General features: G+C 47.1%; 1 protein-coding gene across 1 annotated transcript in view; it reads left to right on the forward strand.

The window, feature by feature from the left end:
- Positions 1-2,494: 2,494 nt before the first annotated feature.
- Positions 2,495-18,167, forward strand: part of LOC140311458 (nardilysin-like) — a 29,357-nt gene continuing 13,684 nt past the window's right edge. Inside the window, exons 1-19 of the mRNA XM_072388831.1 lie at positions 2,495-2,580; positions 4,107-4,310; positions 6,610-6,832; positions 6,949-7,030; positions 7,206-7,359; positions 7,917-7,990; positions 8,070-8,165; positions 8,250-8,372; positions 11,057-11,114; positions 11,467-11,540; positions 11,696-11,765; positions 12,203-12,280; positions 12,360-12,480; positions 12,608-12,666; positions 16,067-16,121; positions 16,262-16,366; positions 16,791-16,914; positions 17,136-17,222; positions 17,315-17,434. Of these exons, the coding sequence (XP_072244932.1) occupies positions 4,132-4,310; positions 6,610-6,832; positions 6,949-7,030; positions 7,206-7,359; positions 7,917-7,990; positions 8,070-8,165; positions 8,250-8,372; positions 11,057-11,114; positions 11,467-11,540; positions 11,696-11,765; positions 12,203-12,280; positions 12,360-12,480; positions 12,608-12,666; positions 16,067-16,121; positions 16,262-16,366; positions 16,791-16,914; positions 17,136-17,222; positions 17,315-17,434 (1,882 nt within the window). The 5' untranslated portion in view covers positions 2,495-2,580; positions 4,107-4,131. The remainder of the gene's footprint in view (positions 2,581-4,106; positions 4,311-6,609; positions 6,833-6,948; positions 7,031-7,205; positions 7,360-7,916; positions 7,991-8,069; positions 8,166-8,249; positions 8,373-11,056; positions 11,115-11,466; positions 11,541-11,695; positions 11,766-12,202; positions 12,281-12,359; positions 12,481-12,607; positions 12,667-16,066; positions 16,122-16,261; positions 16,367-16,790; positions 16,915-17,135; positions 17,223-17,314; positions 17,435-18,167) is intronic.

The following is an 18,167-nucleotide window of genomic DNA, read 5'->3' on the forward strand; positions in this document are numbered from 1 at the left end:
CCTCTAGTTGTATCCTGGTCTCCAGTTGTATCCTGGTCTCCAGTTGTATCCAGGCCTCCAGTTGTATCCTGGTCTCTAGTTGTATCCAGGCCTCTAGTTGTATCCAGGCCTCTAGTTGTATCCAGACCTCTAGTTGTATCCTGGTCTCTAGTTGTATCCTGGTCTCCAGTTGTATCCTGGTCTCCAGTTGTATCCAGGCCTCTAGTTGTATCCTGGTCTCTAGTTGTATCCTGATCTCCAGTTGTATCCTGGTCTCTAGTTGTATCCTGATCTCCAGTTGTATCCTGGTCTCTAGTTGTATCCAGACCTCTAGTTGTATCCTGGTCTCTAGTTGTATCCTGATCTCCAGTTGTATCCTGGTCTCTAGTTGTATCCTGGTCTCTAGTTGTATCCAGACCTCTAGTTGTATCCTGGTCTCTAGTTGTATCCTGATCTCCAGTTGTATCCTGGTCTCTAGTTGTATCCGGGTCTCTAGTTGTATCCTGGTCTCCAGTTGTATCCAGGCCTCTAGTTGTATCCTGGTCTCCAGTTGTATCCTGGTCTCTAGTTGTATCCAGGTCTCCAGTTGTATCCAGACCTCTAGTTGTTTCCTGATCTCTAGTTTTTATGAGGTCTCTGGTTGTTACCAGCTCTCGTGTCATAAACATCAGCTCCCATATTTTAAAGATATCAGTTTGACAGAAATAATCAGGTTCTGCAGGTTAGGATGTTTTCAGTCTATGTAGCATGTTTGTTTCAAAATGGACCGAGACCCATCTCCTCAGAGGGTCTGTTTGTTTGGTATGATCCACGTTTCAGATGACAGCTTTCAGTTTTGCTCAGATGATCTAACAGAACACTGGCACCAGAATTAATGTAAGTTCAACTGAAGTGGTCCAATGTGACCTTGTCGTCTTTTGTTTACAGGACGTAGGAAAGAGTCCAACCTCCCAGCAAAAAGCCCAGAAACACAAATTCTGTTTCAGGTTCAGGTCCTTCATTCTCACAGAGGGAATCTGTTTAGTTCCTTTCCCTGTTCCTTCTCCAGAAGGCAGCTCTGCCTCAGCAGTCTGGTCCAACCCGACTCAGTACGTCTCAGACTTCAGCCCTGCCTCATCAGTGCAGTTGAATCCATTCTGGTTCAGTGGTCCGGTTCGGACCAGAGCAGCTGGCCTCATGATGGCTGACACACACACTGAAGGTGTTTTAAAATCACACACACAGCTGATGAGTGATTAGCACCGCCCCCTCCATTTAGCAGGTGTCCTCATGTGGCCGCCATGTTGGCAGTGTGTCCGCAGGTGTGCGCGCGATGTTATGGTTCTGATATTTATTGCGTGTTCAGTTGTGAGTTTGCTGTGTTTGTGTACAGAAGTGTGTGACTCTTTGGGATTTGTGTGTTTCTGAACAATGAAAAAATATAACCTGCCAAACAGCTGAGTACACAGCGCACGTTACCGTGTAATTCCCAGCACGTGTCTTCATATTGGTGTGAACATACAGTGATATCGTGCTCATATGATTATTTTTCATGTGGATTTGTAAATGATAGTTAGAGCTGAATATTATGGTGTTGAGTGTGAACCATGGACTTATTCTATAGAGAGTTTCTGTAAACTTGTTGTCTTACAGTTCACTCCGTACGGAGAAGCACAAAGTGATTGTACAAAATATTGTTAATGTTTGTATATTATAGATTCAATTTAGTATAATAAAACCAGAAACTTTAATCAGAACATGTGTCTCTTTGTTTCTCTGAGAGTTTTTCTCTTTGGGTTTTAGTTTGATGCTGATTCAGCCTCTGGGACAACAAATACCACCACTCTACTGGTACTTTATTGTTCATACTGAATGAACGCTAAAAGGCCTGCAGAGATTCCCTGATCAGCCAGAACATTATGACCACCCTCCTCAGATTAAGTTAACCCCTCCTGACCTGAAGGAACATGGTGTTGTTGTAGCTGGCACCAGGTAGCAGCTCATTTAAAGATGACATACTATTTACTACTTCTTTCTCACTGAAGGCTGCCCCTACAGAGGGGTTATGTCCCACAGCTGTAGGCACAGCCAAAGAGCAAAAAACTGACCAATTCTCTGGTGTTACTTTAATAATAGTTCAATAAAAATGTCATATTGACTATTTAACCAAGATGCTCAACTCTGTGATGAACTGTGATGCTGTTCCGATGTACCAACTAAAGACAGAAATTATTAAAGAGGACTACAAACTGAAAACTATTAAATTCCTCTGTATTTTAATTAAATATTTCTAAAAGGTTGTATTTCCATCAGTAAATCGTAAGAGACTGTTACAAACTACTTTTTACTTTCTGTTTATTTCCTTGTTAGTTCATCAAAATATTTAAACATATTTTTGTTGTTTTTTGGAGAAGTTTTTGTCAACGGCAGATTCTTTTTTTTATTTTCAAACAACCTAATATCGTCATCATATATTCAACCAATCAGACAGCTCATTGAGGTGTGATTGATGCACTCTCAGCCAATCAGTGGCTTTGTTTTGACCAGTTGTAGTTCGGCTCAAGCTAGGCTGCTTCACTGAAACTCTAAACTTCCAGCAGCACCTGTCCGACCTACACCACGGTGAGTGTATTCTTCTACCGAGAGTCCAAACAGCGTCGCGACTCAGAGTCCAGGTGGAGCTGCTCACCTGTTGGTAGAACCGAACCGCCCCCGGGGAGAAGCAGCAGAGCTAACCATTAGCAGGATTAGCTAAGTGACAGCTAACAGAGCCGCTCCGCTGCTTAGTGACGAGTTACCAGCTGGTTAAACGGTTTAACTTCAAATCCCTGCTTCTTCTCAGAGTAATGTGTAGCAACGTTTCTGAGAATATGCAACTTTAGCTCCAGCATTTAGCCCGTTGGCGCTACGTTGCTTCTGTAGGCTAAACTGTGAGCCTCTTTGTTAAATTCCCTGAATTTAAAGTGAGGTTTGGTTCCCTGACGGACGCAACGAAGATCGGCGTGACGTTCCACGCAGCTCCCCAGCAGAGAGGGAACTGCCTTAGTAAAATCAGACATTTCGGTTCTTTCTGTGTTATCTGCCAAATCTTAAGTGACTAAATGTTACATCGTTAAGTGTTTTAAATATTACAGGAGACTTGTGAATTCGGCTCATATTTTATCCCAATACTGCACATTTTGAGTCCTATGAAAACAATTTGCTGATCATGAAATCAAAATCAAATCAAAATACTTTATTAATCACGACAGGGGAAATTATTTTGATGAAGAAGCAAACAGTAAGCACACATAACCCAAGTTATCCTATAGACAACCGAAATGGAGGACAAGACGAAGCGATAGATGCATAATATAGAAATAATAAAAATAAACATGTATTCACAGAATAAAGTAATTCTGATTAATAAACTGTAAACCGATATGATTGGTGCAAACTAACACTAAACTGAGCCCAAACTAAAAATGAACTGATAGGATAGATGCAAACAGAGTAATGACTGTAGAAAAGTCTGATGGTGACGGTTAGAAAGACTTCTTGAACCGTTCTTTGTGACAGCGGCGCTGAACCAGTCTGTTGGAGAATGAGCTGTCCCTGCAGGATTTTATGGAGGGAAGGTTCTCCGTGATGGAGAGCAGTTTGTTCAGTGTTCTCCTGCTCATCACTGACTCAAACATCTCCAGTTTCAGTCCAATAAGTGTGCCAACCTTTCGTATGAGTTTGTTGATCCTCCCTGGTGCTGATGCTGCTCCCCAGCAGACTGCAGCAAAGTAGATGCCATCACAGACTGGTGGAAGATCTCCAGCCTCTTCCTGCACACATTGAAGGATCTGCGCTGTACATGGAGATGTTAATGGAGATGTTAATGGTTGCAGGCCTGTCTTGAATATCAGTCAACAGTGTAATAACACATGTGCATCATTTCCTTTCATTAGATTCACAGAATATCTCTGAAATCAGTAAACATTTTGACTTTTTACAAATTTTACATTATTTTAATTTGCATCTTAAAATCATCTCAGTTTGAATGAATTCCGCGTTTCAAAGAGCTTTCAGTAAAAATAAAACCTGAGTGAATGAATTAAAGGTTCCGTTAAACAGTTAAAACTCTTCTGAACTTCAGCTGAATCTTCCATCCTGTTTCCCAGCACTGTCACTCAGGTCTTGGTGGAGATGCCTCAGACCAACAAGTCTGTGAGCGGCGCCGGTGTACCGGGTCAGGTGGCAGTCCCAGAGCAGGGTGAGCCCCCGCCTCCACAGGACAGCAGGACGGCTGCTGATGGAGAATCTGCCACAGATGAGGAGGGAGACCCAGAGATCATCAAATCACCCAGCGACCCAAAGAAGTACAGGTGGGAGAGAAAGATCCAGTTTAAAATGGCTTCTTTGCTAAGTTGTCTGTTCTGTGTCGACACAACACTGGTTCATCCCTTGAGTTAGGAGCCTTTTTTCTGCCTGAAGGGTTCAAAGGTCAGAGTTAAGTGGCTGAACAAAGAAAAAACACTGAAAATGCTCAGGAACAAGGACTGAAGATGAGGGAAAAAGCAGAAAAACTGTGAAAGAGCTTCAGAAAGCTGCAGAACTATTGATCAGGACACTTTAAAGGTTACAGAAAGCTGCAGAACTGTTGATCAGGACACTTTAAAGGTTTCAGAAAGCTGCAGAACTGTTGATCAGGACACTTTAAAGGTTTCAGAAAGCTGCAGAACTATTGATCAGGACACTTTAAAGGTTTCAGAAAGCTGCAGAACTGTTGATCAGGACACTTTAAAGGTTTCAGAAAGCTGCAGAACTATTGATCAGGACACTTTAAAGGTTTCAGAAAGCTGCAGAACTGTTGATCAGGACACTTTAAAGGTTTCAGAAAGCTGCAGAACTGTTGATCAGGACACTTTAAAGGTTTCAGAAAGCTGCAGAACTGTTGATCAGGACACTTTAAAGGTTTCAGAAAGCTGCAGAACTATTGATCAGGACACTTTAAAGGTTTCAGAAAGCTGCAGAACTGTTGATCAGGACACTTTAAAGGTTTCAGAAAGCTGCAGAACTGTTGATCAGGACACTTTAAAGGTTTCAGAAAGCTGCAGAACTATTGATCAGGACACTTTAAAGGTTACAGAAAGCTGCAGAACTGTTGATCAGGACACTTTAAAGGTTACAGAAAGCTGCAGAACTATTGATCAGGACACTTTAAAGGTTTCAGAAAGCTGCAGAACTATTGATCAGGACACTTTAAAGGTTACAGAAAGCTGCAGAACTATTGATCAGGACACTTTAAAGGTTTCAGAAAGCTGCAGAACTGTTGATCAGGACACTTTAAAGGTTACAGAAAGCTGCAGAACTGTTGATCAGGACACTTTAAAGGTTACAGAAAGCTGCAGAACTGTTGATCAGGACACTTTAAAGGTTTCAGAAAGCTGCAGAACTGTTGATCAGGACACTTTAAAGGTTTCAGAAAGCTGCAGAACTGTTGATCAGGACACTTTAAAGGTTTCAGAAAGCTGCAGAACTATTGATCAGGACACTTTAAAGGTTTCAGAAAGCTGCAGAACTGTTGATCAGGACACTTTAAAGGTTTCAGAAAGCTGCAGAACTGTTGATCAGGACACTTTAAAGGTTTCAGAAAGCTGCAGAACTGTTGATCAGGACACTTTAAAGGTTTCAGAAAGCTGCAGAACTATTGATCAGGACACTTTAAAGGTTTCAGAAAGCTGCAGAACTGTTGATCAGGACACTTTAAAGGTTTCAGAAAGCTGCAGAACTATTGATCAGGACACTTTAAAGGTTTCAGAAAGCTGCAGAACTGTTGATCAGGACACTTTAAAGGTTTCAGAAAGCTGCAGAACTGTTGATCAGGACACTTTAAAGGTTTCAGAAAGCTGCAGAACTATTGATCAGGACACTTTAAAGGTTTCAGAAAGCTGCAGAACTATTGATCAGGACACTTTAAAGGTTACAGAAAGCTGCAGAACTATTGATCAGGACACTTTAAAGGTTTCAGAAAGCTGCAGAACTGTTGATCAGGACACTTTAAAGGTTACAGAAAGCTGCAGAACTGTTGATCAGGACACTTTAAAGGTTTCAGAAAGCTGCAGAACTGTTGATCAGGACACTTTAAAGGTTTCAGAAAGCTGCAGAACTGTTGATCAGGACACTTTAAAGGTTTCAGAAAGCTGCAGAACTGTTGATCAGGACACTTTAAAGGTTCCAGAAAGCTGCAGAACTGTTGATCAGGACACTTTAAAGGTTTCAGAAAGCTGCAGAACTGTTGATCAGGACACTTTAAAGGTTTCAGAAAGCTGCAGAACTGTTGATCAGGACACTTTAAAGGTTTCAGAAAGCTGCAGAACTATTGATCAGGACACTTTAAAGGCTTCAGAAAGCTGCAGAACTATTGATCAGGACACTTTAAAGGTTACAGGAGAGTGAGAGAAATGAGGCTGATCAGGACTCCCAGTTATAAAATCCTTGGTTTATTTTATTGTTGTTACCAAAGCTCTGTTGCCGTCCGTCACCATGACGACGTGGAAGCCGACAGGTTTGTTTAGTTTCCTGAGGTTCGTGGTTGATGATGCGGCGCTGAGCGCAGGTTGGAGGTGGTTCACCTTTCTCAGGTGTGAAGTGATCAGAGGCTGAACTGTGATGACTCCACAGATACATCGAGCTGAGCAACGGCCTCCGAGTGCTTCTCATCTCCGACTTCAGCAGCGCTGATGGGACAGGAGGCAGCGAGGAGGAGGAGGAGGAGGAGGAGGGCGACTCTGGGGAGGGCTCCGAGGAGCAGGAGGAGAACAGCGAGGAGGAAGATGAAGGCGTTGACTCTGATGAGCTGGATGAGGAGAATGCATTGAAGAAGACGAGGAGTTCTGAGAAGCAGGTTAATAACAGATGGGCGGAGCCACTGATGGAGGCCTGCGTCTTCCTCTCCGTCTGAGTGAAAGTTGAACTCTGCAGCTGGTCATGTGACACAGCTGATGGGTGTGTGTGTTACAGGCTGCCGCCGCCCTCTGCATCAGCGTGGGCAGCTTCAGCGACCCGGACGAGCTGCCGGGCCTGGCCCACTTCCTGGAACACAGTGAGTTTGGTGTCATTTTGTGCAGGTGCCTGTGAGGCGCCGCCTCTGCATGTCAGTGACCTTCTGTTGGTTAAAAAGCAGTTCTGCGGACATGTTGCTTTAAAACTACTGGTCCCACAGCTGTTCTTAACCTGGTAGAGCTGGTAAACAGATTATGGGTCTGCTCTCTGCTCAGTGGTGTTCATGGGCAGCGAGAAATACCCGGCCGAGAACGGCTTCGACGCCTTCCTGAAGAAGCACGGAGGAAGCGACAACGCCTCCACCGACTGCGAGAGAACCATCTTCCAGTTCGACGTGCAGAGGAAGTACTTCAGAGAGGCGCTGGACAGGTGAGCTTCACCTGCTGGGAGCTCAGCGCTGTTCTGCTGGATGACTCACTGATATGAAACAGGATTGGTAAGAAATGTCAAAGCTGACAGCTTTCTGGTTGGAGATCAGTGGGTCATGAAGCTGTCACAGCAGTCAGTGTCCGTGGTGCGGATGATGATCCCAGGTAGATAAAGACACCTTTTCACTAAAAATCCCTGGGAGCATCTCCCTGTGTTAGCGTTACATTATCGGCATGTTTCTGATAAAGATGGAGGTCTCCAGGTGCAACTGTTTAATGAGGTTAATAAATCCAACATGTTTAAACGCAGTAATTAACGGTTCACATGCATTACTGCGAGTTGCGCTGCACATCTCCGGCTTGGAGGAATCACCTGCTAAGTCTGCTAAGAGGTGTTGAAACAGAGCTCAGTCAGACAGAAAGTCTCTGAGCTGAAACCAGCAGGAATCCTGACCGATATTTAAACAGTGCAGAATATGCAGAGTGGGCGGGGCTATGCTGTGATGGACAGGTGCTCGCTGTAACCATAGCAACATGCGTGTGGTACCTGTGTTCCAGATGGGCTCAGTTCTTCATCTGCCCTCTGATGATCGAGGACGCCATCGATAGAGAGGTGGAGGCCGTGGACAGCGGTGAGTCTGCAGGTTCTGCTCAGAACCCTTTGAGTCCGGCTCCGGTTCTGCTTCATCTGTGGTTCTGTTTCCACCTCAGAGTACCAGTTGGCCCGGCCCTCGGACTCCCATCGGAAGGAGATGCTGTTCGGGAGTCTGGCCAAACCGGGACACCCGATGAGCAAGTTCTGCTGGGGTGAGAGACACGCACTCAGGTCCAGTGTCGTGTTCTGATCCGGCTGTGTTCTGAAGAGATGAAGAGCCTCCTTTGTCCCGTCAGGTAACGCCCAGACGCTGAAGCATGAGCCCAAAGAGAAGCAGATCAACACCTACGAGAGGCTGAGAGACTTCTGGAGGAGGTTCTACTCGGCTCATTACATGACGCTCGCCGTTCAGTCCAGAGGTACTCGCCACTGTCACGACCTCACAGAACCTCCCGATGAGGATACTCACGCCTAAACACGCCGAAACACGCCGAAACACGCCGAAACACTCCTAAACACTCCTAAACACGCCTAAACACGCCTAAACACGCCTAAACACGCCTAAACACGCCTAAACACTCCTAAACAATCCTAAACACGCCGAAACACGCCGAAACACGCCTAAACACTCCTAAACACGCCTAAACACTCCTAAACACGCCTAAACACTCCGAAACACGCCTAAACAAGCCTAAACACGCCTAAACACTCCTAAACACGCCTAAACACTCCGAAACACGCCTAAACAAGCCTAAACACGCCTAAACACTCCTAAACACGCCTAAACAAGCCTAAACACGCCTAAACACTCCGAAACACGCCTAAACAAGCCTAAACACGCCTAAACACTCCTAAACACGCCTAAACAAGCCTAAACACTCCTAAACACGCCTAAACACTCCGAAACACGCCTAAACAAGCCTAAACACGCCTAAACACTCCTAAACACGCCTAAACAAGCCTAAACAAGCCTAAACACGCCTAAACACTCCGAAACACGCCTAAACAAGCCTAAACACGCCTAAACACGCCTAAACACTCCTAAACACGCCTTAACACTCCTAAACACGCCTAAACACTCCTAAACACGCCTAAACAAGCCTAAACACTCCTAAACACGCCTAAACACTCCTAAACACGCCTAAACACTCCTAAACACGCCTAAACAAGCCTAAACACTCCTAAACACGCCTAAACACTCCGAAACACGCCGAAACACGCCTAAACACTCCTAAACACTCCTAAACACGCCTAAACACTCCTAAACACGCCTAAACACGCCAAAACACGCCAAAACACTCCTAAACACGCCTAAACACTCCGAAACACGCCTAAACACGCCTAAACAAGCCTAAACACGCCTAAACACGCCAAAACACGCCTAAACACGCCAAAACACGCCAAAACACTCCTAAACACGCCTAAACACTCCGAAACACGCCTAAACAAGCCTAAACACGCCTAAACAAGCCTAAACACGCCAAAACACGCCAAAACACGCCTAAACACTCCGAAACACGCCTAAACAAGCCTAAACACGCCTAAACACTCCTAAACACGCCTTAACACGCCTTAACACTCCTAAACACTCCTAAACACGCCTAAACACGCCTAAACACTCCTAAACACACCTAAACACTCCTAAACAATCCTAAACACGCCGAAACACGCCGAAACACGCCTAAACACTCCTAAACACGCCTAAACAAGCCTAAACACTCCTAAACACGCCTAAACACTCCGAAACACGCCTAAACAAGCCTAAACACGCCTAAACACTCCTAAACACGCCTAAACAAGCCTAAACACGCCTAAACACTCCTAAACACGCCTAAACAAGCCTAAACACTCCTAAACACGCCTAAACACTCCGAAACACGCCTAAACAAGCCTAAACACGCCTAAACACTCCTAAACACGCCTAAACAAGCCTAAACACGCCTAAACACTCCGAAACACGCCTAAACAAGCCTAAACACGCCTAAACACGCCTTAACACTCCTAAACACGCCTAAACACTCCTAAACACGCCTAAACAAGCCTAAACACTCCTAAACACGCCTAAACACTCCTAAACACGCCTAAACACGCCTAAACAAGCCTAAACACTCCTAAACACTCCGAAACACGCCTAAACACGCCGAAACACGCCTAAACACTCCTAAACACGCCTAAACACGCCTAAACACTCCTAAACACGCCTAAACACTCCTAAACAAGCCTAAACACGCCTAAACACGCCAAAACACGCCAAAACACTCCTAAACACGCCTAAACACTCCGAAACACGCCTAAACAAGCCTAAACACTCCTAAACACGCCTAAACACGCCTAAACACTCCTAAACACGCCTAAACAAGCCTAAACACGCCTAAACACGCCTAAACACTCCTAAACAAGCCTAAACACGCCTAAACACTCCGAAACACGCCTAAACAAGCCTAAACACGCCTAAACACTCCTAAACACGCCTTAACACTCCTAAACACGCCTAAACACGCCTAAACACTCCTAAACACGCCTAAACAAGCCTAAACACGCCTAAACACGCCTAAACACTCCGAAACACGCCTAAACACGCCGAAACACGCCTAAACACGCCTAAACACGCCTAAACACTCCTAAACACGCCTAAACACTCCTAAACAAGCCTAAACACGCCTAAACACGCCAAAACACTCCTAAACACGCCTAAACACTCCGAAACACGCCTAAACAAGCCTAAACACGCCTAAACACGCCTAAACACTCCTAAACACGCCTTAACACGCCTAAACACTCCTAAACACGCCTAAACAAGCCTAAACACGCCGAAACACTCCTAAACACGCCTTAACACTCCTAAACACGCCTTAACACGCCTAAACACTCCTAAACAGACCTTTCTGCCTGAATAATGAACTCACCCAGGTTCTGCCAACACCTGTCACAACGATGAAGTGGGCTCAGGGTTCTTCTCAGATCACAGGTGTGATGCTGGCAGCTGCACGGCTCAGGTGTTGATGGAGCTGTCACCTGTTTATAGCCACACCCACCTGTGATGTCATCAGAAACCCCCTGAGTTTAACTTTCTGAAGCTGAACTTTGTGTTTCTGTTGTGTAGAAACTCTGGACACTCTGGAGGAGTGGGTCAGGGAGGTCTTCATCGAGATTCCCAACAAGTAAGAAGCAGCGCGCACACATGCACACGCACATGCACACATACATGCACACACGCACACATACACACACGCACACACACACACATACATGCACACACACACACACACACACACACGCACACACACACACACACACACACGCACACACACACACATACACGCACACACACACACACGCACACACACACATACATGCACACACACACACACACATACATGCACGCACACACGCACACATACACACGCACACATACACACGCACACATACACACACGCACATGCACACACACACGCAGCGACCTCGATGGATGAGGTCACATGTTCCAACCTGTTTGTGCTGCTTTGTCTCCAGCGGTGAACCTCATCCCGACTTCTCCGACCTGCAGAAGCCGTTTGACACACCAGCTTTCAACAAGCTCTACAGAGGTGACTTTTTATTCCTGTGGTTCTTCTTTCTTAGGAAGTAGATGTGTCCAAACTGTCTCAGTTTTATCCTCCTGCCCGTCTCTGGGGTGTGTTTCTCTGTTTTTAACTGTTCAAACTGGAGAAATGTGACGTGTACATCACCACATGTGTTGCAGTGGTTCCTGTGAGGAAGGTTCACGCCCTGACCATCAGCTGGGCCGTCCCACCGCAGGGGAAACACTACAGGTGAGTCCGACCCGACCCGTAAACCTGCTGATGTTCTGATTCTGGACAAACTGAAGTCTGTCAGAGGAAGTTCCTCTTTTCTCTCCTGCAGCAGAACTTTTCCAGGATGGAGAAGACCTCTGGCTTCGTGAGATAAAAATTAGTCCTGGAAACACGGGCGGGTTTACCTTTAGTTTATTCACATAAAATGTCTTGCAGACGTAGATGTTTCATGAAATAACAGAAGTCCTCATTCAGAACCTTGGGACACACCAACATGAGTTGACACTGATGCTTTCCACACCTAAAATGCATCATGGCCTCATGGGAAATGATCCGGTTCCGTTCCTGCTGTGAAGTTGGTGTCTGTAACCTCTCACGTTCTGTAGAACTGAGCTGAATGGCTTTAACTAAAGATGGACATGTGACATCATCAGCTCTGTGTGCGTTTCTGTCAGAGTGAAGCCTCTTCATTACATCTCCTGGCTGATCGGACATGAGGGAGCCGGCAGCATCCTTTCTCTGCTCAGGAAGAAGTGAGTCCAAAACACCTGAACCAGGTCACCAGGTGGGCTGAGTGCACCGGTCACTGTGTGTGCATGTATGTGTGTTCAGGTGCTGGGCTCTGGCTCTGTTCGGAGGAAACAGTGAGACGGGCTTCGACCAGAACACCACTTACTCCATCTTCTCCATCTCCATCACCCTCACCAACCAGGGCTACCAGAACTTCTACCAGGTCCACACACACAGCATTTATTTTCACCTGAACAGCTGAGATGGAGTTTCAGGTGTGTCAGACAGGTGGAGGTGCTCTCAGATGCAGAGTTTTCACCCCACTGTACCTCTCTGTTGTTTGTGTGCAGGTGGTCCACTTTGTGTTCCAGTACCTGAAGATGCTGCAGAAGCTGGGCCCACAGCAGAGGTCAGGTTTCACCACAACTCACACCCTCATCACCTTGAAAACAACCTTCCTCATGTTCCACTAAATCGGGTTCTGCTGAGCCTGGTTCTACTGATCTTGATCTGGTCCACCTTCACTCTTACACCTTTAAAACTGAGCAGGTTCTTGTTCAGCCAGTTCCTGATGTAGAACCAGTTCCAGTTCTTTTGAACAAAACCAACAAGAACCAGCTGTGATGCCAGCAGTAACAAAGCAGTGTTTGGTGTTAGCGCGTTGGTCTGTTGTGTTAGCGCGTTGGTCTGTTGCGTTAGCGCGTTGGTCTGTTGTGTTAGCGTTGGTCTGTTGCGTTAGCGCGTTGGTCTGTTGCGTTAGCGTTGGTCTGTTGCGTTAGTGCGTTGGTCTGTTGCGTTAGCGCGTTGGTCTGTTGCGTTAGCGCGTTGGTCTGTTGTGTTAGCGCGTCGGTCTGTTGCGTTAGCGCGTCGGTCTGTTGCGTTAGCGTTGGTCTGTTGTGTTAGCGCGTTGGTCTGTTGCGTTAGCGCGTCGGTCTGTTGCGTTAGCGCGTCGGTCTGTTGCGTTAGCGCGTCGGTCTGTTGCGTTAGCGCGTCGGTCTGTTGCGTTAGCGCGTCGGTCTGTTGCGTTAGCGCGTCGGTCTGTTGCGTTAGCGCGTCGGTCTGTTGCGTTAGCGTTGGTCTGTTGTGTTAGCGCGTTGGTCTGTTGCGTTAGCGCGTTGGTCTGTTATGTTAGCGCGTTGGTCTGTTGCGTTAGCGCGTTGGTCTGTTGCGTTAGAGCGTTGGTCTGTGTTAGCGCGTTGGTCTGTTGTGTTAGCGCGTTGGTCTGTTGCGTTAGCGCGTTGGTCTGTTGCGTTAGAGCGTTGGTCTGTTGCGTTAGAGCGTTGGTCTGTTGCGTTAGCGCGTTGGTCTGTTGTGTTAGCGCGTTGGTCTGTTGTGTTAGCGCGTTGGTCTGTTGTGTTAGCGCGTTGGTCTGTTGCGTTAGCGCGTTGGTCTGTGTTAGCGTGTTGGTCTGTTGTGTTAGCGTTGGTCTGTTGTGTTAGCGTTGGTCTGTTGCGTTAGCGCGTCGGTCTGTTGCGTTAGCGTTGGTCTGTTGTGTTAGCGCGTTGGTCTGTTGCGTTAGCGCGTTGGTCTGTTGTGTTAGCGCGTTGGTCTGTTGCGTTAGCGCGTTGGTCTGTTGTGTTAGCGTTGGTCTGTTGTGTTAGCGCGTTGGTCTGTTGCGTTAGCGCGTTGGTCTGTTATGTTAGCGCGTTGGTCTGTTGCGTTAGCGCGTTGGTCTGTTGCGTTAGAGCGTTGGTCTGTGTTAGCGCGTTGGTCTGTTGCGTTAGCGCGTTGGTCTGTTGTGTTAGCGCGTTGGTCTGTTGCGTTAGCGCGTTGGTCTGTGTTAGCGCGTTGGTCTGTTGTGTTAGCGTTGGTCTGTTGTGTTAGCGCGTTTGTCTGTTGCGTTAGCGCGTTTGTCTGTTGCGTTAGCGCGTTTGTCTGTTGCGTTAGCGCGTTTGTCTGTTGCGTTAGCGTTGGTCTGTTGCGTTAGCGTTGGTCTGTTGCGTTAGCGTTGGTCTGTTGTGTTAGCGCGTTGGTCTGTTGTGTTAGCGCGTTGGTCTGTTGTGTTAGCGCGTTGGTCTGTTGCGTTAGCGCGTTGGTCTGTGTTAGCGTGTTGGTCTGTTGTGTTAGCGTTGGTCTGTTGTGTTAGCGTTGGTCTGTTGCGTTAGCGCGTCGGTCTGTTGCGTTAGCGTTGGTCTGTTGTGTTAGCGCGTTGGTCTGTTGTGTTAGCGCGTTGGTCTGTTGCGTTAGCGCGTTGGTCTGTTGTGTTAGCGTTGGTCTGTTGTGTTAGCGCGTTGGTCTGTTGCGTTAGCGCGTTGGTCTGTTATGTTAGCGCGTTGGTCTGTTGCGTTAGCGCGTTGGTCTGTTGCGTTAGAGCGTTGGTCTGTGTTAGCGCGTTGGTCTGTTGCGTTAGCGCGTTGGTCTGTTGTGTTAGCGCGTTGGTCTGTTGCGTTAGCGCGTTGGTCTGTGTTAGCGCGTTGGTCTGTTGTGTTAGCGTTGGTCTGTTGTGTTAGCGCGTTTGTCTGTTGCGTTAGCGCGTTTGTCTGTTGCGTTAGCGTTGGTCTGTTGCGTTAGCGTTGGTCTGTTGCGTTAGCGTTGGTCTGTTGCGTTAGCGCGTTGGTCTGTTGCGTTAGCGCGTTGGTTTGTTGCGTTAGCGCGTCTGTTGTCACACTGTTGTTAGACGTTTGTGGGCAGCTGGAGGAGATGGTCAGTAGAACATGGAGATTAGATCACTCGCTCTGTTGGTTTTAGAAGAGAAGAACCACATAAAGGGGGCAGAACCACCAGAGAACCACCAGATCCAACTCTGTCACACACAGAATCGGCACCAATTCAACCTGCTGAGTCAGCTTAGAAGATGCTGACAAGGTCGGACAGAGCAGATGGCTGTTCCACACCGAGGAGACAAGACACTCTCTGAAGAACCTTTAGAACCTTTGTTTAAATCCAGAACCAGTGCAGTTCTGGTCCTTCTGGTCCAAGGGAGCAGAATGAAAACTGAGCTTCAACATGGACGTAAAGCAGCAGCTGAATAAGTACATGAGCTCAGGTGTTAAAGGGGAATTTAGTTTTTTTTTTTAAACCTGGACCTTATTTCTGGCATGAAATACGTTCATCTGCTCACAGAGAACAGTTTGGTGAAAGTCGGCGTCCTTCAGAAGATATTTAGATAACTGGAGATCCATATAACGGAGTGAACGGGGCTTAGAGCCTCTAAATAAGGCATTATCTGTCTTTATTTCACCAATACTTTAAGAAGAATGAATGAAAGCGTACTATTGCAGTTTATAGATATACGCAGATCTGAAGTGATCTAAACATCTTCCTTGGACATAAAGTGTCTCTGTGGTCCTCTGCAGAAACTTTGAACACCAGAGGAGGTTCAGACAGAAACACTGCTGGAACAGACAGAAAAAAACATTCTACGAGGTTCTACAGTTCAACCAGCTCTCATCTGGAGCCAGAAGCAGAACCTGGTTGGTAGATAAAGAGTAACTGTTTGCCTCCTTTGGGACAGTCCATCCCTGAAGCCTGCATGCAGCATCTTCTAGTTATTCACAGTTAATATTCCTCCAGTTAAGAGCCGGACCAGAACATGAACACGAGGCGGCCGTAGGGCCGGGTATCAATCAAAATGTTCCGATACCTTCGCTTCAATACCGGTTCCTGAGTGATACTGAGTGATCAGTTATTGGTCACGTGATTAATCTCTGGGGACCGATACTTGGCACCGACAGAGGAGGCGTGTTTTCATACTCGGTGCTACGAAGCATTTTGGTCGGTGCCTTAAAGGAACCGAAGTTCGGTACCAGCCCGGGGCGGCCGTAATGGTTCTGACTGATGTCTCCATCTGTTTGAATGTGTTCTTTTAGGATCTATGAGGAAATCCAGAAGATTGAAGCCAACGAGTTCCATTATCAGGAGCAGGTACAGAACCCCACCAGACCAGAACAAACACTGTCAGCTAACGCTACTCATCACGGAACATCCATGGTCTTATTCATTCGTTTAAAGAAAATAATTTGATTCGTTCCCGACTGTCACATGATCGTGGTTCTGTCCAACAGACGGATCCTATCGAGTTTGTGGAGAACATCTGTGAGAACATGCAGCTGTTTCCCAAACAGGACTTCCTGACTGGAGACCAGCTTATGTTTGAGTATGACCCCGAGGTAAGCAGGACTCTGATCCAGACTGTGATCCAGACTGTGATCCAGACTCTGATCCAGACTCTGATCCAGACTCTGATCCAGACTCTGATCCAGACTCTGATCCAGTCTCTGATCCAGACTCTGATCCAGACTCTGATCCAGTCTCTGATCCAGACTCTGATCCAGACTCTGATCCAGACTCTGATCCAGACTCTGATCCAGACTCTGATCCAGTCTCTGATCCAGACTGGGATCCAGACTCTGATCCAGACTGGGATCCAGACTCTGATCCAGACTCTGATCCAGACTGTGGCTCAGACTCTGATCCAGACTCTGATCCAGACTCTGGTCCAGACTCTGATCCAGACTCTGATCCAGTCTCTGATCCAGACTCGGATCCAGACTGGGATCCGGTCGTGTGTTCACTCGTGTTTGGTGTGCTCAGGTGATTGGAGCGGCGCTGTCCCTGCTGACGCCTGACAGAGCCAACCTTCTGCTGCTGTCGCCTGAGAACGAAGGCCACTGCCCCCTCAGAGAGAAGTGGTTCGGCACCAGCTACAGCTGCGAGGGTACGAGGCTCGGACCCCGTGCACATCAGCCTCTGACTGACACCAGATGTTTCCTCTGCTCATCCTCACAGATGTTAATTATGACCTCACAGTGGGCTGAAGCCAACATGCTGCTTTCCTGTTCAAACTCTGCCTCTTCCACCTGATCCTGACGTCAGCTGTAGAAAAATGAGCTTCAGAAGTCTGATGGTTAATGTTGGCTGTTTGTTTTGTGTGGGCAGACATCCCAGAGGAGTGGGAGCAGCGCTGGGCAGGAGACTTGGAGCTCAACCCTGACCTCCAGCTTCCTGCTGAGAACAAATTCATCGGTCAGACTCAACTTATTCCATCAAAAATGAGTGTAGCTGGTGCTGCTGTTGGCTCCACCAGTTGATCTGAGCCTGTTTTCGTCCTCCTGCAGCAACGGACTTCACCCTGAAAGCGTCGGACTGTCCCGACACAGAGTTTCCTGTCAGGATCGTGAACAGTGAGCGAGGCAGTCTGTGGTATAAGAAGGACAACAAGTTCAAGATCCCCAAAGGTGAGCCCTCGTGTGATCTGTCGATAACATGTTGACCCAAGAGGAGCACCACCAGGGGTCCAACTGCTGATGCTCACTTTTATCCTGTGTGAACTTGTTTAACATAGAAATAATCAGGTTTGAACTTCCCAAAGATGAGCAGTTCACCATCAGAGATGAAGAAAACCAGAAAAACAGTTTGGAGAAGCTGGAATCAGAGATGATGACGCATTTTCATTGATTATTGATTATCTCAGCTGATTCTCCATCCATCCATCATTCTATCATCCATCTATTAACCCGTCCAGGACCGGGTTCACTGGTAAATCTGCAGCTCTGCCTTTTGGCTTTTTTCTTCACTGTAACAGAGTCAACATCACTGTAGATGCTGCCCTCAGCAGGAGATACTTAAACTCCTCCCCTTTGATAACTCGCCCCCAACCTCGAGTGGACAATCTACCATTTTCTGACTGAGGACCATGACCTCAAACTGGGAGGTGCCAGTTCTCATCCCAGGTCTCTGACGATGAAGCCATTGAGCCAGTCCTAAACTGACCGAGCAGGAAGCCGTCCTCCTTCTGGCTGCGACAGAAGTCTGTGACAAAGAGCTGGAGTCAGGAGGTTTTTGCTTTGCAGGTTCTCAGTCTGGCTGTGCAGGGACTGAACATAAAGAAGGACAAAACCCATAAATCTGGATGGACAGGCTCCCTCAAACCCTCCAGCATCATGTGAGGGTGAAGAGCTGCTCCAGTGT

The sequence above is a fragment of the Leuresthes tenuis genome, unplaced genomic scaffold (genome assembly GCF_036924035.1).
Source record: "Leuresthes tenuis unplaced genomic scaffold, fLeuTen1.0.hap1 SCAF_7, whole genome shotgun sequence".
Classification (NCBI taxonomy): Eukaryota; Metazoa; Chordata; class Actinopteri; order Atheriniformes; family Atherinopsidae; genus Leuresthes; species Leuresthes tenuis.